This window comes from Syngnathus typhle, linkage group LG1, assembly GCF_033458585.1.
Source record: "Syngnathus typhle isolate RoL2023-S1 ecotype Sweden linkage group LG1, RoL_Styp_1.0, whole genome shotgun sequence".
In the NCBI taxonomy this organism is placed as follows: domain Eukaryota; kingdom Metazoa; phylum Chordata; class Actinopteri; order Syngnathiformes; family Syngnathidae; genus Syngnathus; species Syngnathus typhle.
The window spans coordinates 1,243,533-1,265,362 of NC_083738.1; the positions used below are offsets into that span (position 1 = coordinate 1,243,533).

Consider the following 21,830-nt stretch of genomic DNA (forward strand, 5'->3'; position numbering starts at 1 on the left):
TAATTCAGTAATGCAATCAAAACTGAACCACGAACTTCCCTTCCAACTCCCTTTTCCCTCAATAAACCCTGGTCCAAGCTGCATCTGGTCGCCCTGGCTCCATTCAACCCGTGACAGGATAAGCGACAGCTGCGGTCCCCAACCTTTTTAGCACTAAGAACCGGATTACTGTCAGACAATATTTTCATGGACCGGCCTTAGCCTAGTAGCGGATATATACAACAATATAAAATGACACGACCGGCATATGGTATAATAATAAATGTGAATCCACTGTGTACCCCTATGCAACAACATGAGTAATGTTATGTTCACGTCACCGAGGTGTCGGAGCGAGTTCGGTCCAATTTTCGAAATAAAATATTGTTCAGACTCAGATAAATAAAACAGAAATAATGCAAGTTATTTATTCTTTCTTGTGCAGCCCGGTACCAAATGATCCACGGACTGGTACCGGGGCTTGGGGGGAACTGACCGACATAACTTCTGTCAGGGACTATACTAACACTGTCCAGTTTAAAGAACAAACGGCTCTTTTGTTTGTCCAAATGAATAACCAAAGTCATCTTTATTGTTTCCAATTAATAGTAGACTACATAGAAAGACAGGCTGTATTTACCTGTTCATTGCAAATACATAGAACAATAGTATACAGGATGTGATGCAACTGAATATGGACAGAGGATGAGGCTAAATGTTCAACTTTGAAGAATTACTGACAAAAATTGTTCAAAGACATTGTACATGCTTGGATGTTTATGATAAATTGACTCTAAACAGCCAGTGCATCACAAATCATGTTGAACATTTGATTGACGCGGTCAGGAATGTACTAAACTAAAAGTACATTTATTATCTATCTTTTGACTTTTACTTGTATTTCACAAAGTAGGGACACAACTATCATTGCAATAATAAACAAAATGAAAATATTGAAAATCTTGGCACTATTGCATGTATACATTAGTACTGATCCGGTTGCCAGAATTGTAGGAGGTTCCTACTGTGGAGAACATTGGGATTCTATAGTGCTTTCAGAACAGACATGCATCATCTGAACATTTTGTTGTTTTTCCCTTTCCTCTGCTTCATCAGGCCCGTGATGCTCCCTCTTTTTCTTTTCCTCTGTTTCATCCTTCTTGTGGTGCTCCTTCTTTACCAGCACATTGTAACTGGTCACAAGAGCGCTGAGGAGGAAAAAAACAAAAATCCAATCCAATGAGTCCATGAAAACCTGCTTCCCACTAAGAAATCCTCTTTCCTAGTAATGCAGCGAGGCGAGAAAAAGAATGATGAGCCTTTCAGGCAGTAACGACAGCCATCAAAAGAAATTTGATCAATATTGGATGCCTGGAGGAATGAGGACACAAGTTACCGTTAGCTTCACACAAACTAGCAAATAGAATGGTATAATTCAAAATTGACCAAAACAACAATTAGTTCAGGAAATGGGTCGATGGTTAGGTCAGACCACCCTGGGATACTTTGTTATGGGAAATACATGCCAATATGGAGCTGCGCGTAAAAGGTGGCTCTCATTGTTGTGAACGGCCAGTGACTTGTTGTTTCTCCATGTATTAGTTGTTATAAAGTTGCTGATCCTTTATGCTTTGTCCTTTTGTTATTAGTTCATTGTATCATTACCCTGAATTCATAATGCAGGGGTGTCAAACTAATTTTTGTCGCGGGCTGCATTGTAGTTTCTTTCTGAGGGCCATTATGACTGTCAACACTTTATATTACATACAGTATAGGCTACACAACAAACTGATAACTAGTTTTGAAATCACAGACTAGTAGAAACTATTCAAATATTTTAAAAAGATGAATGGGAATAAACATTGCTAGCAATAGCTCTATTTTTCAAAAGTCAAGACAATTTGTAATTTTTAAAGTCCATTCACAATTTGTCTTTGCGGGCCAAGTAAATTGATGTGATGTGCGCCGTATGTGGCCCCTGGGCCTTGGGTTTGAGACCTATGTCATAATGTATCAGTTGACATGCAGTTGATATTCTTTGTCCTGTTGTTATGTCAACCTTTACTCTGTCATATAGCAAGGGTCATACAGCAAGGGTCCCCACCCCCGGTCCATGGACCGGTACCGGTCCGTGGGTCACTTGGTACCGGGCTGCCAAGCTGCACAAGAAAAAAAAAAAAAAATTTATTTATCGACGATCAATTCATTCTGGTCAAGACGCTCGTCCTGGTCACGTGATATGTTTTCAGATTTGAGCATGCAAAAATGAGGAAGAATTTATTTTGAAAAATATAAAACAATAAATAAATAAAAAGTCGCTGTGTCCCTTGACACAAGATGCTCGTCTCGTTCACGTGACATGTCACCCCAGTCGAGGCCGCGAGGCAAGCAAAAATTAGCAAGAAACTGAGAAGTTTGGAAAACTTCTTCTGAAAGGGAAAAAAGCCCAATGAGGAGACTGAAGAAGAAGAGGCTACCACTTCTGAGAAAAGGAAAAGGTCCGTGTACTGACCCGTCTAGCCCTGATGGCCGCTTATCCTGACCATCTGCTTGCTCCCGATCACGATACTCCCTGATCTGCTGCGCGCTTGCTCTGCTGCCTTTCTCACCAGGTGGTGTCCAGCCCTCAGCCAGTCAGCCCTGGTGAAGGAAGCGCTCGATCGCTATGCCGCCAGTCTCGTCCATCAGTCACGTCCCGCCAAGGCCAGCATTCCAGCCCGAACACTGCTCCAGTGTTCCACCTCCCTCTTCCCTTGTAACAATAAAGCCTGTGTCGCTCTGCATTTGGTTGTCCAGTCTGATCCGTCACACCCAGGCCTGCTTTCTGTTGATACTTGATAAAGACTTTACTTTTCAACTTTCGTGTCATGTCTGCTTCTACGTCCATATCCGGCTCCACACATGACAGTACGCGCTTAGCCGGTCACGGATTCAGAAAACTTAGACATGTTCCATCGAGCCAACAACATCACCCACTTGCTCCAAACAATCTCTTCACCCCCAATCAGGAAGTGATAATCTCACCGGCTGCTGCTTTGCCAGGAGTCCCTCTTTTCCTCAATGGGTCGCTCAGGGAGTCACAAACCCTGATTACCCCACTATTGGCCTCAGCCTGCCGACCACCCCCTTGCCTTTTTTCCACCTCTCCCTAAGGCGTAACATTTACTTGTCCTAGGTTCTCAGTTGTTATAAAGTTGCTGATCCTTTATGCTTTGTCCTTTTGTTATAAGTTTATTGCGTCATAAGCCTGATTCCATATTGTATCAGTTGCTTTGCAGTTGTCGTTTACCTTATATGCTTTGTCCTGTTATGTCAACATTTATTCTGTCATACAGACCTGCTGTCTTACAGTATGTACGCTCCAGTTACTCAGAGAAGTTGTCAAGGAGTTGTGAGTGCGTCGAGCTTTTTGCCAGGGATAGAACGTCTAGTTTCCCTGAGTGCCCAGCCCTGCGCTCTGTTGATACTTGATTAAGACTTTGTTTTTCAACTTTCGTTTTATGTCTGCTTCTGGGTCCATATCCAGCTCAACACGTGACACTCAGTCTGAAAAATATTTGAGGCAATGCGACCAGAGTGCTGCACAGCCAAACACAAGAAGAAAACATCTCTGAACAAAAAGAAAAAAATGGACATTAGGGTGGCCCGATGTGCTAGCAGGGAAACAAAGGTACAGGCCCCAGAACCTCTCCCTTTCCAGCGGATTCATAAAATGGCAGCGCCCGGAGCAGGAGAGCCAAAAGACAAGCGTGACAAGAGCGTCCACGGAAGAGACAAGACAGGAAAACACAAAGTGGCATCAGCTTATAGTCTGCAGACCGAATGCCATAAGCCATAAGCTTCTCATGTGGAGGCTAACAACTATTTTAGTCATTCTTCTTGGCTACCGAAGAATCGTTTGAATGGTTGTTTGAGCTGGCTAACAGATTGGGGTCAAAAGTTTTGTACTTGAGAAAATAAAATTTGAATCTAAAAATAAATGTGTTGAGCTTGAGTTTTGAAAAAATATATACTGTACGGATCGATATAGAAGGGAAACATAGGTAAGCAGTACCAATGTGTTATATCGAACTTTAGTCAGCTCCAATCACTGTATAGGACAGGGGTGGGCAAACTACGGCCCGCGGGCCACATCCGGCCCACGGGACCGTTTAATCCGGCCCGCCAACCCTGAACAAATTGTATTATTAAACTTTTTTTTTTTGGTCATTTTGCCTGCAATGACTGCGTTTTCCCAGTAGATGGCGAAGCGCTCGCCTGCGCATTTACTACCGGAAGCCGTGTCAGAAAGCTCGGTGCACACTCACAAGTGCGTGTACGTACTCAGTAGTACGGACTTGGCGCACTCTCGCTCTATTCGTATCAGTCCCGAATTTAGAGCGTGGGCTTTGACGACAGCATTCTTATAATTCGCGCGCTGAGCTTTCAGATGCAGTTTTGCGCTAAAGCCACCCACAAACCTTCCCCTGGAATCCTTCCATTAAAATGAGTGGCCCGAAAAAAAGAAGTGAGTGCCGAATGTTAAAAAAGAGTGGACAATTTGGCTCGACGTACGCGACGTGACGTTCAGCCACATCAACATCAACCCGTCGCAGATCAAGGTAAACGGACCAACACCTCGGATCTCGCCTAAGAATTGCCACAACAAATTTTACTCCACACTATGACGCGCTAGCAAAAAAGGGAGACCAACAACACTGTTCCCACTGAAAATGGACGGGAGGCTCTCAAGTTTATTGTAAAAAAATGCATTTTGAATATGATTTGTACACATAGCAGGGATTGAAACTAGCGACCATTCTCATTTTCAAACAATGCAGGATGCTCAAGGACATTGATGCACCACCTATTTGCGACTAATCTTAACCTGTAAAGTTCTTAAGGCTTACTTTAAGGAGGTGTTTCCCGTTTCCTCACCTCTGTTACCAGGTGTTTGCGAGTTAAAACTCTGCTCTGATTTTCAGATACCCCTCACCGTGTTGCTGTTTTGATTACTTTATTTGGATGTATGCTTTCACCGATTCTTCAAGATGATATATTTGGTCAGAATGTTTGCCGTTTGATGTGATCTCATAAGATAAACATCTTTCATTAATCTGACCTGCAGGCACTGAAGTGATGGAGATTGTTATTCATAATAACAGTGTCGTATTTTATGAGAATCACTGATAGCAGTTTTTTAGTGAATTATTATTTTTTTAATGCTGTTAATAAATGCATTTGTTTTCAAAAAAAATGTTTGGAATATCCATGCTTTACTACCTACTAAAGGCCAAGATCTTTTATGCAATGACCTTTACAGGTCGCTTATATGACTTCACACAACGCCTACGTCCATCTGCTCCTTGTCCGGCCCTCCGGTCCAAATTTAGAACCCAGTTCGGCCCGCGAGTCAAAAAGTTTGCCCACCCCTGGTATAGGAGATAGTTTGAGAAACGCGATTGTTCACACTTTGCTGAGGCTCATGGGAGTCTGCGAACTGAGGCTCATGGGAGTTTGCGCGTGGCTAATGCTATAATGAGAGCTGCTATACGCACGAGGCTATTTATCTCATGTCAAAATAGGCTGCTCTGTTAATGCTTCGAGTTAATGTACAGATCGATATGGAAGGGAAACATAGATAAGCGGTACCAATGCGTTAGATAGAACTTTAGTCAGTTCTGATCATTTTAAAGGAGATAGTTTGAGATACGCGATTGTTTACAGAGGGCTCATTGGTTATTGGCTAGTGGATGTATACCGCAACCCTAGTCAACCTCAGTTTGTTGCAGTATATCTTCTATTTTATGCGCCTTTTACTCCGGTGCGCCCTATATATGAAGTAATTTGTAAAATAAAAAATTCAATGAGGTTTATAATCCAGTGTGCCTTTTGGTGCGAAAAATACGGTAATGTACTCAATAGAAATAGTGTGAACTACCCCTGTGTCTCGTCACCGTGGGATGGAGGAAACGGAATTCTTTGTGTATCTTGACATATGAAGGGATGGACAATAAAGCTGACTTTGACTTACTTCCACATAATTCATCCAATTCACTCCATTCCACTTTTGACGTATTCCAATTATTCACGTGATAAGTGAATGCATTTTTTTCATTCTAAACATTTTCCGTTTTCACAAAATTCGCAAATACCCAGCAAAATATTCCTCATTCATTCTTAATGGCACATTCAAAATTTCACATTTACGTCGTTCCAGTTTGAAACTCACATCCTTTAGCACATTTAATTCACATTGGGAAAGACTTTCAACATTCCCAATATGGCCAAATTTAAAAAAAAAATCACATTTAAAATTTGCGCAAGATTTCGTTTTTCACTTCAAATTTCTCCATTTTTCATTCGATTCAACCCATTCCAACTTTAAACTGTTCACTTCCCAACAATTCAAAATTTTGAAATTCACGCCAAATTTTCCAAAATACATTCTTCCCTTCTAATTTCTACATTTTTTAACCGATTCAACCCATTCCAACTTTAAACTGTTCACCTTAGACTTAGCACCTTCACCCCACTTCCACTATGCTTACCCAATTCACCCCTTCACCCCCACTTCCACAGTGTGGCGGCCATCTTGGAGTGCCCCAGAATGAACACGAAATGAACCGGAAGTGCCCCAACACAAAGAACAGGAAATGAACAGGACATGTTCCAATTTTAACAGGAAGTGAACTGGAAATTGCCCCAAATCAAACTGGAAGTGACTGCGAGGGCTGACCTGTCCCGGGGCATCAAAGATGCAAAGAGGGAGTTCTCGTGCAAAATAACCGCCCACTTCAAGGACAGCAGGGACGCATGGAGCCTTTGGCAGGGCATTCAGACCATCACGGATTACAAGCCCGCGCCGCAGAGCTGTGAAGGCGACGTCCGTCTGCTCAATGACCTCAACCGCTTCTTTGCTCGCTTCGACGCTCAGAAAAGTACTTGCCGGCTGAAGGCCACTCCCCCTTCACACGAGCTGCCCCTGTGCCTCTCCGCCGACAGCATGAGGAGGGCGCTTGCCGCTATCAACATCCGTAAGGCGGCGGGCCCTGACAACATCCCGGGTCGAGCGCTGAAGGACTGCGCTGGTGATCTGACGGATGTCTTCACAGACATCTTTAACACTTCCCTTCAGCAGGCCATCGTCCCGTCGTGTTTCAAAGCTGCCACCATCGTACCTGTGCCGAAGAAACCCGCTCCGTCCTGCTTCAATGACTACCGCCCCGTGGCACTTACGCCCATCATCATGAAGTGCTTTGAGCGGCTTGTCATGGAGCACATCCGATCCGTTCTCCCCCCCACCATTGACCCCTTCCAGTTTGCGTACCGAGCCAAACGGTCCTCTGAGGATGCCATCTGCTCTGCCCTCCACTCGGCCCTCACCCACCTGGAGAGAAGGGACTCGTATGTGAGATTGCTGTTTGTGGACTTCAGTTCTGCCTTCAACATGATTGTGCCACAACGCCTCATCAGCAAACTTGACACGCTGGGCCTCAGTACCTACCTCTGCAACTGGCTACTGGATTTCCCCTGTCAGAGGCCACAGGTTGTACGTGTTGGCGACAAAATCTCCGCCAGCATCACGCTGAGCACGGGGGCCCCCCAAGGCTGCGTGCTCAGTCCGCTGCTCTTCACTCTCCTGACGCATGACTGCACTGCAACCTACAGCGACAACCGTATAGTGAAGTTTGCTGACAACACGACTCTGGTGGGTCTCATCACCAAGGGAGACGAGACTCAATACAGGCTGGAGGTTGACCTTCTGACCACGTGGTGCAGGGACAACAACCTCCTGCTGAACGTCGACAAGACCAAGGAGATTGTTGTGGACTTCCGGAAGGGTCACACCCAACACCTGCCGCTGACCATCGACGGTGCTGTGGTGGAGAGAGTGAGCAGCGCCAAGTTCCTGGGGGTGCACATCAGTGAGGATCTCTCCTGGTCCACCAACACCGCATCACTGACAAAGAAAGCCCAGCGCCGCCTGTACTTTCTGCGGAAACTCAGGCGAGCGAGCGCTCCTCTGGCCATCATGACTACATTTTACCGTGGCACCATTGAGAGCGTCCTCTCCAGCTGTATTGCTTTTTGGGGTGGCGGCTGCACTGACTACAACTTGAAGGCCCTGCAGCGCATAGTGAACATGGCTGGTAAGATTATTGGTGCTTCGCTCCCCTCCTTGAAGGACATTTACACCTCCCATCTCACCCGCAAGGCGACCACGATTGTGAGTGATGTGAGTCACCCTGCTCACTCTTTGTTCGAGCTTCTGCCCTCTGGGAAGAGGTATAGGAGCCTGCGCTCCCGCACCACCAGACTCAACAACAGCGCCATACTCCAGGCTGTTAGGATCCTGAACTCGCTTCCCCGTTCTGCGTAGCGTCCTGTACTTTTGCGCTACGGTTACTATCTGCTGTATGCACACTGGCTCCGTTTTGCTCCTCTTATTTATTGTTTTATCTGTTTATTATTCATTCATCTCCTTATTATTTATTGTTTGTGCCTTCTTGTTTTTATATTTTGTCGTTTACTTGTATGTCTATCGTGTAATATGTCTCGTCACCGTGGGATAGAGAAAACGTAATTTCGGTTTCTTTGTGTGTCTTGACATGTGAAGAGATTGACAATAAAGCTGACTTTGACTTTAAGTAGGAGTCAAAATTTGGGTGCGTATTATACATGGGTACAGGCTTTTTTCCAGCATCGACATGCCATTTTTAGGGTGCGTATTATACGTGGGGGCACATTATACATGGAAAAAAACGGTATGTCGCAATGTGTGCTTTTATCATTCATGCAGCGTTTCATATTGCTAAAACATCTTGTTGGCAGTCTTGGAATAAAGACATGTTTGGAAAGACAGCTGCATGTTTTCAACACTGCCACAATAGTGACCCTGACGTAATGTTTCCAGCAGAGGATCAAGAGGTGTCCTCCCCTGCATTTTTGTACGGAAAAAAAATATGATAACTGCAGCCTCGAGCAGCTGAAAAAGGACTTTGCAATCACATGTTGGTATACTGGCACTAGTGATAGGTCATACATGGGGGCGCATTATACATGGGAAAAAACGGTACTGGGCCTATTGTCTGAAGCACCAAAACTGGCAATATCTCCACCTTTGCATAGGAAACATAGACACATATTTTAATATACAGCCAGGGCCAGGTACAAAGTTTAGAGGAACGTGCGTTGAAGTGTCAGTTCTTGGCCCCCTCCTATTCATCTGTGACCTCTTTCCCTTTGGTACTGTCATCCGCAAACTTAATCTGGACTTCCACTGCTACGCTGATGACACCCAGATCTATATACGTACGACACCAACCCGTAACCCTTCCCTCACCCATCTTGGAACCTGCATCTCTACAATAAAAGCATGGCTGACCCACAACTTTCTCAAACTCAACAGTGACAAAACAGAGCTCCTCCTCATAGGCACTAAATCCTCCCTTAATAAAACTGGATCCATCACACTCACCATTGACTCCTCAAACATCACTCCTTCCCCTCTGGCACGCAACCTTGGCGTTATTTTCGACCCCACACTGTCCTTTCAACCTCATGTTAGCTCAGTTGTCAAGACCTCCTACTTCCACCTCCGACGTATCGCTAAAATCCGGCACTGCCTTTCTTTCCCTGCCGCTGAATCTCTCATCTACGCCTTCATCTCATCCCGGCTTGACTACTGCAACTCCCTTCTCACTGGAATCACTGCTCACTCACTCCATAGACTTCAACTAGTCCAAAACTCTGCTGCCCGCCTCCTTACCCACACCCGGTCCCGTGAACACATCACTCCTGTTCTCCACTCTCTTCACTGGCTCCCCATGAAGGAGCGTATCATCTTCAAGATACTCCTCCTCACCTTCAAAGCCCTTCACCACCTGGCTCCCACTTACCTATCCGACCTCCTTGTCCCCTACTGCCCCAAGCGTCCCCTCCGATCCTCCAATACCTCACGTCTGACAGTCCCAAAATCCAAACTCAAATCCTTCGGTGACAGAGCCTTCTCCTGCACATCACCTGGAACTCTCTCCCCCAGTCTGTCTGTGACTCACCCACACTCCCCATATTTAAGTCCCGTCTAAAAACTTACCTCTTCTCCCAAGCTTATGACCTCCCCTACCCATAACTGGTTTCCTCTTCTTAAGTTTATCCGATTGTTTCCTCCGCGCCACCCCCCCCCCCCCCTCATGTATGTCTTTGCCTTGTTCCCTGTAAGCGTCTTTGGGTTCTTGAAAATACAAATATACAAATTTAATGAATTATTATTATTATTTAAGAAAGATTAACAAATGACTCTTCAACTTACAAAATCAACAAAAACTAAATCTAACAATAAATCAACAGAGGGACATATGCACACAACACATGCAAACACACAGTTTTTAATTGCACCCTGGGGTGGCTGAATAAATCCACAACTTTTCTGTCCTCCTCCAGCGCCTTTCTTTTTTTCTCCCTCTCTGCACCGCCTTTCCTCTTCTTTTTACCACCTTCGAAGTCCATTATCCTCACTTGCACCGCTTGCTAGCTACACACACCAGAGCAGCCAGCACCTGACATACGTAACACACTCTTTCTTCCACACGCGCTCTGTGTGGTTGATATGGACTGTGGGGGCGGGTGTTAATTGATATGAACCAATCGTCTTTCCTTCCTCACATGCTCCTGGCCTGAGTGGCCTGGCCTGTCTCTCTGATAGGCGCGTTGCCGCACCGGCAGACTTAAAAAAACAAAAAACAGAGAGACGCAGGCCAATCCTAGGCCGGCGCTACGGGAATACTCCCGGTTCTCCCTATGGTCAGTCCGGGCGTGTATACTGCTTTCTCTGATAATTTAACTCTGCAACAGTTGCTGAATGTGAGCTCGCACCAACTCATACTGCGAGGGGGGAATACGTCTATAGGGATGTCGGACCGGCGTTTAGTCCAAAAGTGAGATCTCATTTGTGATTAAATTAGTACTACGCACATCAAAATCACTGCAGGCGAACACATTCTAATATTTAGGAAGTAATTCTCTGTCCTGCTGCTCCTACTCTCCCTGTAGATTTTCGAAATTAGGCTGTCACGTTTCGTCCCCAGCTGTTCCACTACGTGTCTGTTGTCATGGTTTCTTTCTGTGTGCTCACTCCTCCCCTCTTATGTGCCCATGATTAGTTTGATTATTCTCACCTGCCTGTTGTTACCTGTCATGTATACAAGTCCTGTCTGCCCCTCACGCCCCGTCAGATCATTGTTGTTGTCTTAATGTCTTCATGTCTTTTCGTTGCACATCTTTGTCGGTCAGTCCTGTTGTTGGTTTTGTTTAAGTCATGTCAGTTTGCAGAGTCTGTTAGTTTGTGTTCTCCAAGCTGTGTGCTCCAAGCTGCATTTGGTCGCCCTGCTCCATCCGATCCGTGATAGAAAGATCCGACCACTACAGCGACCAGCGCTTGGACCCCCTCCACCACCAGCTCCTGTCCGTAACGCCCAATCCACGTCCGTCGTCCGAGTTTGTTCCAGTGCCAGGGGCTCTGTGGCCGCCATTGGACTTCACTCCAGCGACACCGGACTCGCGGCCGCCATTGGAGTTCCTCCCGGCGCCATCGGCTCCGCGACCGTCATCGGACTTTGCACCCGCGACGCCGTACCTGCGGCCGCCATCGGAGTTCCTCCCGGTGCCATCAGGACTCGCAGCCACCTTCTTTCTGTGTGCTCACTCCTCCCCTCTTATGTGCCCATGATTAGTTTGCCCACAGTAGTGGGACCCGCGACTGTCGCCAGACTTTGATCGAGCTGCACACAGCCCCGCCTTCCGAATGCCGCTGATCGCGGTCTGGACTTCCAAACGTCGCCGATTGTGGCTCTGACTTTTCGTATGCCGGCGATTGCGGTTCGTGTCCCTAGAGTTGCCGCTGATTGCGGTTCGTGTTCCAGAGTTTCCGCCGATTGCGGCTCGTGTTCCAGAGTTGCCGCCGATTGCGGTTCGTGTTCCAGAGTTGCCGCCGATTGCGGTTCGTGTTCCAGAGTTGCCGCCGATTGCGGTTCGTGTTCCAAAGTTGCCGCTGATTGCAGTTCGTGTTCCAAAGTTGCCGCTGATTGCAGTTCTTGTCCCTAGAGTTGCCGCCGATTGCGGTTCGTGTTCCAGAGTTGCCGCCGATTGCGGTTCGTGTTCCAGAGTTGCCGCCGATTGCAGTTCGTGTTCCAAAGTTGCCGCTGATTGCAGTTCTTGTCGCTAGAGTTGCCACCGATTGCGGTTTGCGTCCTTAGAGTTGCCGCCGATTGCGGTTTGCATCCCTAAAGTTGCCGCCGATTGCGGTTTGTGTCCCTAGAGTTGCCGCCGATTCCGGTTCGTGTCCCTAGAGTTGCCGCCGATTCCGGTTCGTGTCCCTAGTTTGCCGCCGAATGTGGTTCGTGTCCCTAGAGTTGCTGCCGATTGCGGTTCATGTCCCCAGAGTCGCCGCGGATTGCGGTTCATGTCCCCAGAGTTGCTGGTGGCGGCGGTTAGGACTTTGCCATGGCCGGTGAGGCCAATTGGACTGGTGCGCTAATCCCCCGCCCCCCCGTTCGCCACGTGGGGGTTTCGGTTTTTGGGACGTCGGGAGCCGTCCCTTGTGGGGGGGTACTATCACGTCTCGTCCCCAGCCGTTCCACTACGTGTCTGTTGTTGTGGTTTCTGTCTGTATGCTCGCTCCTCCCCTTCTGTCTGCCCATGATTAGTTTGATTATTCTCACTTGCCTCTTGTTACCTGTTGTGTATATAAGTCCTGTCTGCCCCTCACGCCCCGTCGGCTCATTGTTGTTGTCTTAATGTCTTCATGTCTTTTTGTTGCACATCTTTGCCGGTCAGTCCTGTTGTTGGTTTTGTTTAAGTCATGTCAGTTTGCCAAGTCTGTTAGTTTGTGTTCTCCAATAAACCCTGGTCCAAGCTGCATTTGGTCGCCCTGCTCCATCCGATCCGTGACAAAGGCAGGTCTAAATGAGCACGTCCTATAACATTCTGACTGGACACCACTTGAGTCAACTGAAATTTCTACGTGTAGCCCTTCTGACAATACCGTGGCTATTTCAACAGTGGCTATGACTCTGCATGGTGTTGACCATACATCCAACTTTCCAACATTGGTAATGAGGACAAATGCCTTTCCTCATTCGTCTTTCACTAAGGAAAGTGAGACCAACAATCCTGTTAGCCCTGTAAATTCCCCACCAGTGGTTCGCTCTACACACTGGCAAGTGCTAGTTACCTGCTGGCTTTGGGGCCTGATTTGAGGTGTCATTTTTGTCAGATTAGGACAATTACGTGCACTATGTCCACTTTGCTCACATCTGAAACAAATTGGGCTTCCATTCGGAGTTCTCCTGAACCGAGATGCACGTGCTCTAGAGGGTGGAGGTTAATGATTTCATCACCAATTCCAACTGGGTGTGCTGCGCCTTTAACAGAGACAAAAGTTCAACAAATTCAGAAGGTCTAGATGCAGCACTTTCACAAAAGACAGACACTTATTTGAAACTTGATTGTTGCTATACTTCAATTTAGAAGGTTGGTTTTCATATTGCACCATCCACTATGGGCTCTCCTCTAACATCTTGAATGGTCCAATGAGGATTAGTATGAACCAAATCTCTCAGTCTGATTCTAAGTGCCTGACTTATGCCATCACAAAATTGGTCCCGCAAATCTCTTGGCGCAATCTGTACATTACTTTTAACAACTTGATCCAATAACTCCATTAAAGCATGAGCGTAATCCAATAACAACTCACTCTCTAATTGTTTACGATTATGAAATCTGCATTGAATTGATAGACGCGAGTGCACGCCACCATACACATGCCTCAAAACGTCAAAAATAGAATCAACGCACTGTGTCTCGGCGGCAGGTAAAAACTTGCACTCCGTCCTTGCACCGTCCACTAGATCAGGGGTGGCAAACTCATTTTAGCTCAGGGCCCACATTGAGGAATATCTATTCGCAAGCGGGCCGGACCGGTAAAATCATGGCATAATAACTTAGAAATAATGACAACTTCAGATTGTTTTCTTTGTTTTACTTTGGTCCAAAATAATACAAGCACATTCTGAGCACATTCTGAAAATGTACACATCAAACAAAATCCTGATGAAACAAAATTTGAGATATGGAAGGAACTTGCTTTCTGGAATTGGATGAAGCAAAATTATTAAATAACAAAATTTCAAAGCTAAATTTAGAAGAAATAGTCGATTGGTTGTGTCAAGACTACACAAGTTTTCACATTTGAGAAGAGAGTAATTGAGTTAGTTAAAGTTAAGAAACAACAAAAATTGACTATTATATTAATTTACTGGCGGTTACTTTGTTGGTTTTTATCTTTATCTTGATTGGTTTGACACCTTGTGGGAGGAAAGATTAGGATGTGGAACACGGGTTGAGACAACCAGTTACACACGCAAAACATGTGTGCACTGGGACACTGAAAAGCATTTTAAAAGGGGTGTCAAACTAAATGATGATGAAATCATGTGTAGTAATACAACACTTTACTACATATAGATTCTCTAAATCACACAATTGAGTAAAATAAAACCTAAATTTAAGTTTTATTCAAATTTCTAAGATTCTTGTGATAAACGATGAGAAAATGATTGAAAAGAAACTACAAGGAACTACAACTACGCTAGTTGTGGAAGCAGTCCAATTGCCACGAAAAATAGCTATATGCACGTGTGCAGGGCACGCACGAGACTGTCAAGAGGTAACAAGCTTCTAGACGGAACCGCATAGGTGCAGTGCAAAAGACGCTTCAAATTTTATACACACAAGAAGCGGATTGAATTACTGAAACTTTTTTTAAAGATGTGCAGCGACAAAGTCCGTAGACTGAAATTCAATTATGGACGAAAAGAGGGGCAAGAGTGAAGAATGGTATCTATAAACGACCAGAAGACTGACCTATCCTACAAAAAACCTATACAAATGGGCAGCGATATTGAGCCATGGTTGTGTGTCACATGGCTCAAGAGGAGGGATAGTGGGGCAGGTCAGTCAGCTTTATACAACATACGGATTTGATTCATATTCAAAACATTTTCAAAACAAACAAAAAATTTTGTAGAGCTTGTTTAACATGTGCTAAACACAATCCACAGGGTTATAATGCCTGGTCATAATAGATGCATTCTCAAAATGGTTTGAATTGGCGTCAACAAAAACACTGAATGCCTTAAAAGTGGCAAAAACATTATGTAAAGAAATAATACCGAGATATGGGATTTCGGAAATTAATTCTCGTGACAGAACTGGTATAAAGTGTGAAAATGTGCATGGAAAAAATGGAAGATCATGGCAAAATGTTTAGACCTGGTCAAACTGTACATAAATATTACAAGTACTGTGGGTTTAACCCCGTATGAAAAATTGTTTCGGCGACAATATAGATTACCATGTTTTAAAACCAAGTGGGAAACTAAGGATGATTCAAATTTGGCTTTTACATTTTATATTTATAATTAATATTTTAAAGGCAAAAAGAACAAACCACGCTCTCATTAAGAGCATTGAAAAACGAAACACTGGTGTTCTTCCAAGGGGGAAGGACCACATTGAATATTGATAATTACATCAACTGCCATTAATTGCATTGTAGCAATTTAAAAGATCAATTTGACCTTTGCAGGATGATCTGCTGTGTCAGATCGGGACTGCCATGAAAGTATGATGTTTATATGTGTACTTTGTCAACAACTGCTGTAGATGTTAAAGAATCGGATAAATATATCTAAAATAAATGTGGATAATTTGTTTCAGGTAACTATAAGAGTAACTGAAAAACGAAACAATTGATTGCTAATGGCAAAACAAGCTGTAAAGACAAACAAAAATTAAATATGTCATATGTATGGGTTTGCGACCATTGCTTTATGTTGTACCGTCACCATTGATCAAAAATTGTGTGAAATCTATCACGTCTATTGGATTGTGAAATGTGTGACAGAGCATTCTATATAGTAATATCCATTGAAGAAAGAAATAAGAAGCCATTGCTTTCAGGGAATGTAGTCAAGCTAAATTGTATATGTATCAACATCCCAAGATCTGGGGAAAAAAAAAAAAAGCTGGTAAAAAAAACAAAATATCTTTGAATTTGAGAGGCGATGATGATCTGACCGAAATTGATGCAATTGGTGTTCCCAGAGGAGTACCGGATAGGTGTAGGATGGTGAATCAGATAGCAGCTGGTTTTGAATCCGCCCTGTGGCGGTGGTGTACTCTTAACAAAAATGTCGACAGGATCAACTACATCCATTACAACGTGCAGGGGCTTGGAAATTGGACCGAGGCGGGTTTCAAGGCGGTCCACTCCCAACTGGCCGCGACTTCCCTCATGGCTTTCCAGAACCGAATGGACCTTGACATGCTACTCTCAAAAGAGGGCGGTGTCTGCGCCATGTTTGATGAGCGATGCTGCACATTTATTCCAAATAATACTGCCGCTGATGGAAGCCTGTCCCAGGCCCTTGAGGGCCTGAGGACCTTGAATGGGAAAATGAAGGAACACAGTGGAGTGAACACGGAGGTTTGGAACGACTGGCTAAACGTGTTCGGAAAGTACCGTACCCTGGTTTCTTCGGTCCTAGTCTCCCTTGCCGTTTTTTCTGCTGTTTTGACCTTGTGTGGATGTTGTTGTATTCCGTGTCTCCGGTCTCTAATTAACAGGTTAATTACAACTGCTATCTCTCCAGCAGCTGAGACTTTTCCGTTGCTCCAAGGAGACGACTTTTGCGACTGACGAGGGTTGTCGCTCTGGCGATGGCTCCATCTTTGAAGCTCCTGTGGTAAACCTGTCCGATTTGTTTCCCGACTCTGACATTGATTGTTAAGGCTCGATCTCCTCCCGGGTGTAAATTTGTTCTTATGAATTGTGATCCTACGGCTGAAAATCTTTTTAGAGTGGCCGCTTTTAGGTGATAGAATGGTCGCTGAGAACTTATGATAAACAGGAGGGAATTGTTAGAAAAATGTATATATATGTTATCATGCGTTCTCTAATCAATGCTTTACCGCAATATTACTGCAATATATGCTTGCTGTTTGGCCTTGCTGTTTTAATGATGTACCACAGAAGAGAAAAGTTATGCCTGGGTCAGACAGGACGCAGCTGGCAACTCAGTGGCAACTCAGCAAAAAGAAGACATCTACCGAGACAGTTCCTTTCTAACAAAGACCACTTTGTTAGACAACATGCCTCATTGCTGTCTTGCACTCCAGATGAACCTCGAAGTGACCATTAAAGTCAGGGTTTTTCCAAACTATCTTGATCGTAAGATTATGTTGGTGCGTATCCAGTAATAAATAACCTAGCTTGTCTCATCCTACACAAGGTCGTAATACAGCCCTTGCTATGTTTTGACTAGAGAACCAGGGCTTTCTCTTCTCAACTCAAACTCCTTTTCTAACATGTTCTTATCAGTATATAACACCTGGTGATTTTTGCTTACGAGGCAAAGCCCACTTGCTTTCTTAGGGGCCTTGTCTAACGATTGTGGGTAGGGCAAACCCAAATAAAAAGAGCGGGAGTGTATACAGATATTTAGTGTAGTGAGATTGTTGTAAGCTAACTGTACTGCACTCCTCGCGAGAAAAGACTTAATATTCTGTCTCACTTGTGGTTTGTTTGCTGTTGCTCTTCTCTTAACAGTTATTCAGTCAGCAAATTAAACCTGACAATCCTCTTGACAAAACACTTCAAGTTGAAAATTCTGAGGACATTTTTTTAAATTGGTCCTTCGAGCCGGATGTGGTGACGGGATTGGGCACGGGAGGAGCAAGGGCAACGACAAGTCTGTGCACAGCAGGCAAATACGAAAAGTCCTCAGTTGTGAGGCTAGTCTCCTTGGGCCAGGTCAGGTCTTAGTCACCATCCGAGCCGAAAGAGACAGAGCGGGCCCCAAGGGTAAGATAACCTTTGATTTTTGGTACCTAGGGAACGTAACAGTTATCTATGAGACTTACTAGCAGTTAAAAGAAATTGTTAGGTCAACAGACAGGAATGCAGATGAAATAACATACTTTGCCTATAACTGAATAGTAAGAGTTATCTGTGAGATTTGACAGATAAAGAAATTGTTAGGTCAACAGACAGGAATGCAGATGAAGGAGCATCTGCATATACGAAACTGGTTAGTTGGTTAGTTGGCAGTTATCTGTGAGGCTCGACGGCTAAAGAAAGCGTTGGATCAACAGTCAGGGCTACAGGTGAAGTAGCGTATAACTGGTCGTTTTTATGGTGTGGTTCAGGCAAACTACTTCCTGAACTAAGAGAGAGGCCTAAGATAATTGACACGTGTTGGTTTTGGTTGAGTAGTTGCTATGCTGATAGATGTATGAATATACGCTATGCTGGATTTGTGAGAGTGCATGGTTGCTGGTTGTATGACTAACTGCTCAGAAGGTAGACGCTTGACATCAGGGATTGTGAGCAGGCACGTAGCATTTCTCCAACAGAACCCACCTTCTGTAATTACTGACCTCAAGAAAATAATGAAGAAAGGGAAGAGTAAGCGGGGTGACAGACCAAGGTCAAAATCGCCCGACGAGAGAAAAGGAAATGGAACACAAGTTCTTGGGGCGTACTAGATATCTGAAAAAATGGAGAACACACTTTAAATTTGAACCCAGTATGACAGGGGTAAAAGAAACAGGAGAATTATTGCGGAATCTTTTGATTCATGACCGCACAAAAGAAGCGAACTCAACATGAGCCAGGAAAACAATTGCGACAGGCAATTGTGTGGCACGAGGAAGCGCGCAAAAGGGAGGGAGAGAGCAAGCTTGGAATCAACATTGCTCGTGCAGAAGATGACGAAACACAAATAAAGGTGCGCAAGCGGGTGATTAGAGTAAAACGCGAGCAAATATTACAGTGTATAGGGCAAAATACAAACACTACAGAGAAAGAAAAACAGCCTTTGCAAGACGACAATGTAACACCCATACCTAGACAAGAACAACTTTATCCAACACTACCACCACCAAACTGAGGGGTATCTGAAAGTCAGAGCAGAGTTTTAACTCACAAACACCTGGTAACAGAGTTGAGGAAACGAGAAACACTTCCTTAAAGTAAGCCTTAAGAACTTTACAGGTTAAAATTTGTCGCAAACAGGTGGTGCATCAATGTCCTTGAGCATCCTGCATTGTTTGAAAATGAGAATGGTCGCTAGTTTCAATCCCTGCTAAGTGTACAAATCATATTCAAAATGCATTTTTTAACAACAAACTTGAGAGCCTCCCCTTCATTTTCAGTGGGAACAGTGTTGTTGTTCTCCCTTTTTTGCTAGTGCGTCATAGTCTGGAGTAAAATTTGTTGTGGCAATCTTAGGAGAGATCCGACGTGTTGGTCCGTTAACCTCGATCTGTGACGGGTTGATGTTGATGTTCATGTGGCTGAACGTCACGTCGCGGACGTCGAGCCAAATTAGCCACACTTTTCTAAACACTCTGCACTGTCTCCACCTTGCTTTTCCTTGGGCGACTCATTTTAATAGAAGGATTCCAGGGGAAGGTTTGTAGGTGGCTTTAGCGTAAAACTGTATCTGAAAGCTCAGCGCGCAAATTACAAGAATGCTGTCGTCACAGCCCACGCTCTAAATTCGGGACTGATACAAATAGAGCGCGGGTGCGCCATGTCCGTACTACTGAGTACGTACACGCACTTGTGAGTGTGCACTGAGCTTTCTGACACGGCTTCCGGTAGTGAATGCGCAGGCAAGCGGTTCCCCATCTACTGGGGAAATGCAGTCATTGCAGGCAAAATGACCAAAACAAATGTTTAATAATACAATTTATTCAGGGTTGGCGGGCCGGGCCGTAGTTTGCCCACCCCTGATCTAGGGCATAATAGATTCATAACAAAGTTACCATTTAAGTGGGGTGGAAATACTCCAAGCACTCATGCATGTAACCGGACTAAAATGGCACCAATGCAAAAGGGCAGTGGAGTCCATATACAGGAGACAATCGTGACATTCTCATGCCGGTTAATGAGATTATACACAGTTTAAATAATCCAAATTCAGTTTATGGAAACATGAGGCGAGTGTTCATAAAACACCCAAATTATGCAATAATCGGCCAAACTAACCCAAATCACAGATGAGCCTGTGGAAGAATATAGGGCTAGACCAGCTATGAGCAAGCTACGGCCCGCGGGCCACATCCGGCCCATGGGGCCGTTTAATCTGGCCCGCAAAATCAGAATTTTCTTTTATTATTAAACATTTTTTGGGTCATTTTCTATGCAATTACTATGTTTCCCCAGTAGATGGGAAAGCGCCCGCACGCCCATTTACTCCCGGAAGCCGTGTCAGAAAGCTCGGTGCACACTCATAATTGTGTGAGGGACCCCGCGCACTCCGCGCTCTATTTCAATCAGTGCCGAATTTCGAGTGCGGGCTGTGACGTCAGCATTCTCGTAATTCCCACGCTGAGCTTATTTTACGCTAATGCCACCCACAAACCTTCCACTGGAATCCATCCATTAAAATGAGTAACTCAAGGAATAGAAAGGTTGACACTGAGTGCCGAATGTTAAAAAAGACTGGACAGTTTGGCTCCACCTACGTGTGTGAACAGACGTTCAGCCACATGAACGTTAACAAAGCCCGTCACAGATCTAGGTTAACGGACCAACACCTCGGCTCTATCATAAGAATTACCACAACAAACTTTACTCCAGACCATGATGCACTAGCAAAAAAGGGAGACCAACAATACTATTGATTTCTTTATTACCGTTTTTTTCCGTGTATAATGCGCAAAATTTAACTAATTTATTGTCCTAAAATCTGGGGTGCGCATTATACATGGGTACAATTTTTAAAAAAAAAAAATATTTGTTTTACCGTTTTTTTCCGTGTATAGTGCGCCCCCATGTATAATACGCACCCTAAAAATGGCATGCTGATGCTGGAAAAAAGCCTGTACCCATGTATAATACGCACCCAATTTTTATGAATTTTTTTTAAATTTTTTTTTTTTTTTTTTTTTTTAAGTCCCAATGATCGTCACACACGCAGGGAGGCAATGGGTCCCATTTTTATAGTCTTTGGTATGGTCTTAACTAGGCTGGATGTAATTTTTTTTGTTGGCGTTGATTTCTCCGACTGCCCATAAACGCACCACCGCGCTCCGTGCGCGCACGGGAAAGACGCTTGCGGACGTGAAAAAGGCGGCTCTGTATGGGAGAGACGTTGAAGAGGAATAAAAACACCCTTGGAAACCAAAACTTGCCCCTCGTCGTGACTCGGAGCCGCAACAAATGTTTCGGATTTGTGTAGGGTACATTGTGACAGACAGCAAACGAGCAGGTGATCGAGCAAGCGTCTGATACGAGAGCATTGCGGTCGCATGGAGCGTGTTTGAAGTGAACAGCAGAGAAGAAAGGAACAAGGCAAAGTGTTGTGAAATAAAATGCACAGAACGGCTGCGGAAGACACGTCAGCTATATAAAGAGCGAGAGTTGTTTTCTTCCTATTATTTTCAATTCACAGTTTAATTAGCAGTTTCAATCAGCAAATAACAAAATGCGTATTACAGGTAATATTTTATTTCACAACACTGCCTTGTTCCATTGGTCTTTCCCGTGCGCGCACGGAGCGCGGTGGTGCGTTTATGGGCAGTCGGAGAAATCAACGCCAACAAAAAAAAATACATCCAGCCTAGTTAAGACCATACCAAAGACTATAAAAATGGGACCCATTGCCTCCCTGCGTGTGTGATGATCATTGGGACTTAAAAAAAAAAAAAAAAAAAAAAAAAAAATTAAAAAGAAAAATTACAATTTTTTTTGTACCCATGTATAATGCGCACCCCAGATTTTAGGACAATAAATTAGTTAA

At 44.5% G+C, this 21,830-nt stretch overlaps 1 protein-coding gene across 1 annotated transcript in view; it reads right to left on the bottom strand.

Moving 5' to 3' along the window:
• Positions 1-549: 549 nt before the first annotated feature.
• Positions 550-21,830, bottom strand: part of spdl1 (spindle apparatus coiled-coil protein 1) — a 204,884-nt gene continuing 183,603 nt past the window's right edge. Inside the window, 1 exon segment of the mRNA XM_061276665.1 lies at positions 550-1,187. Within this exon segment, the coding sequence (XP_061132649.1) occupies positions 1,001-1,187 (187 nt within the window). The 3' untranslated portion in view covers positions 550-1,000.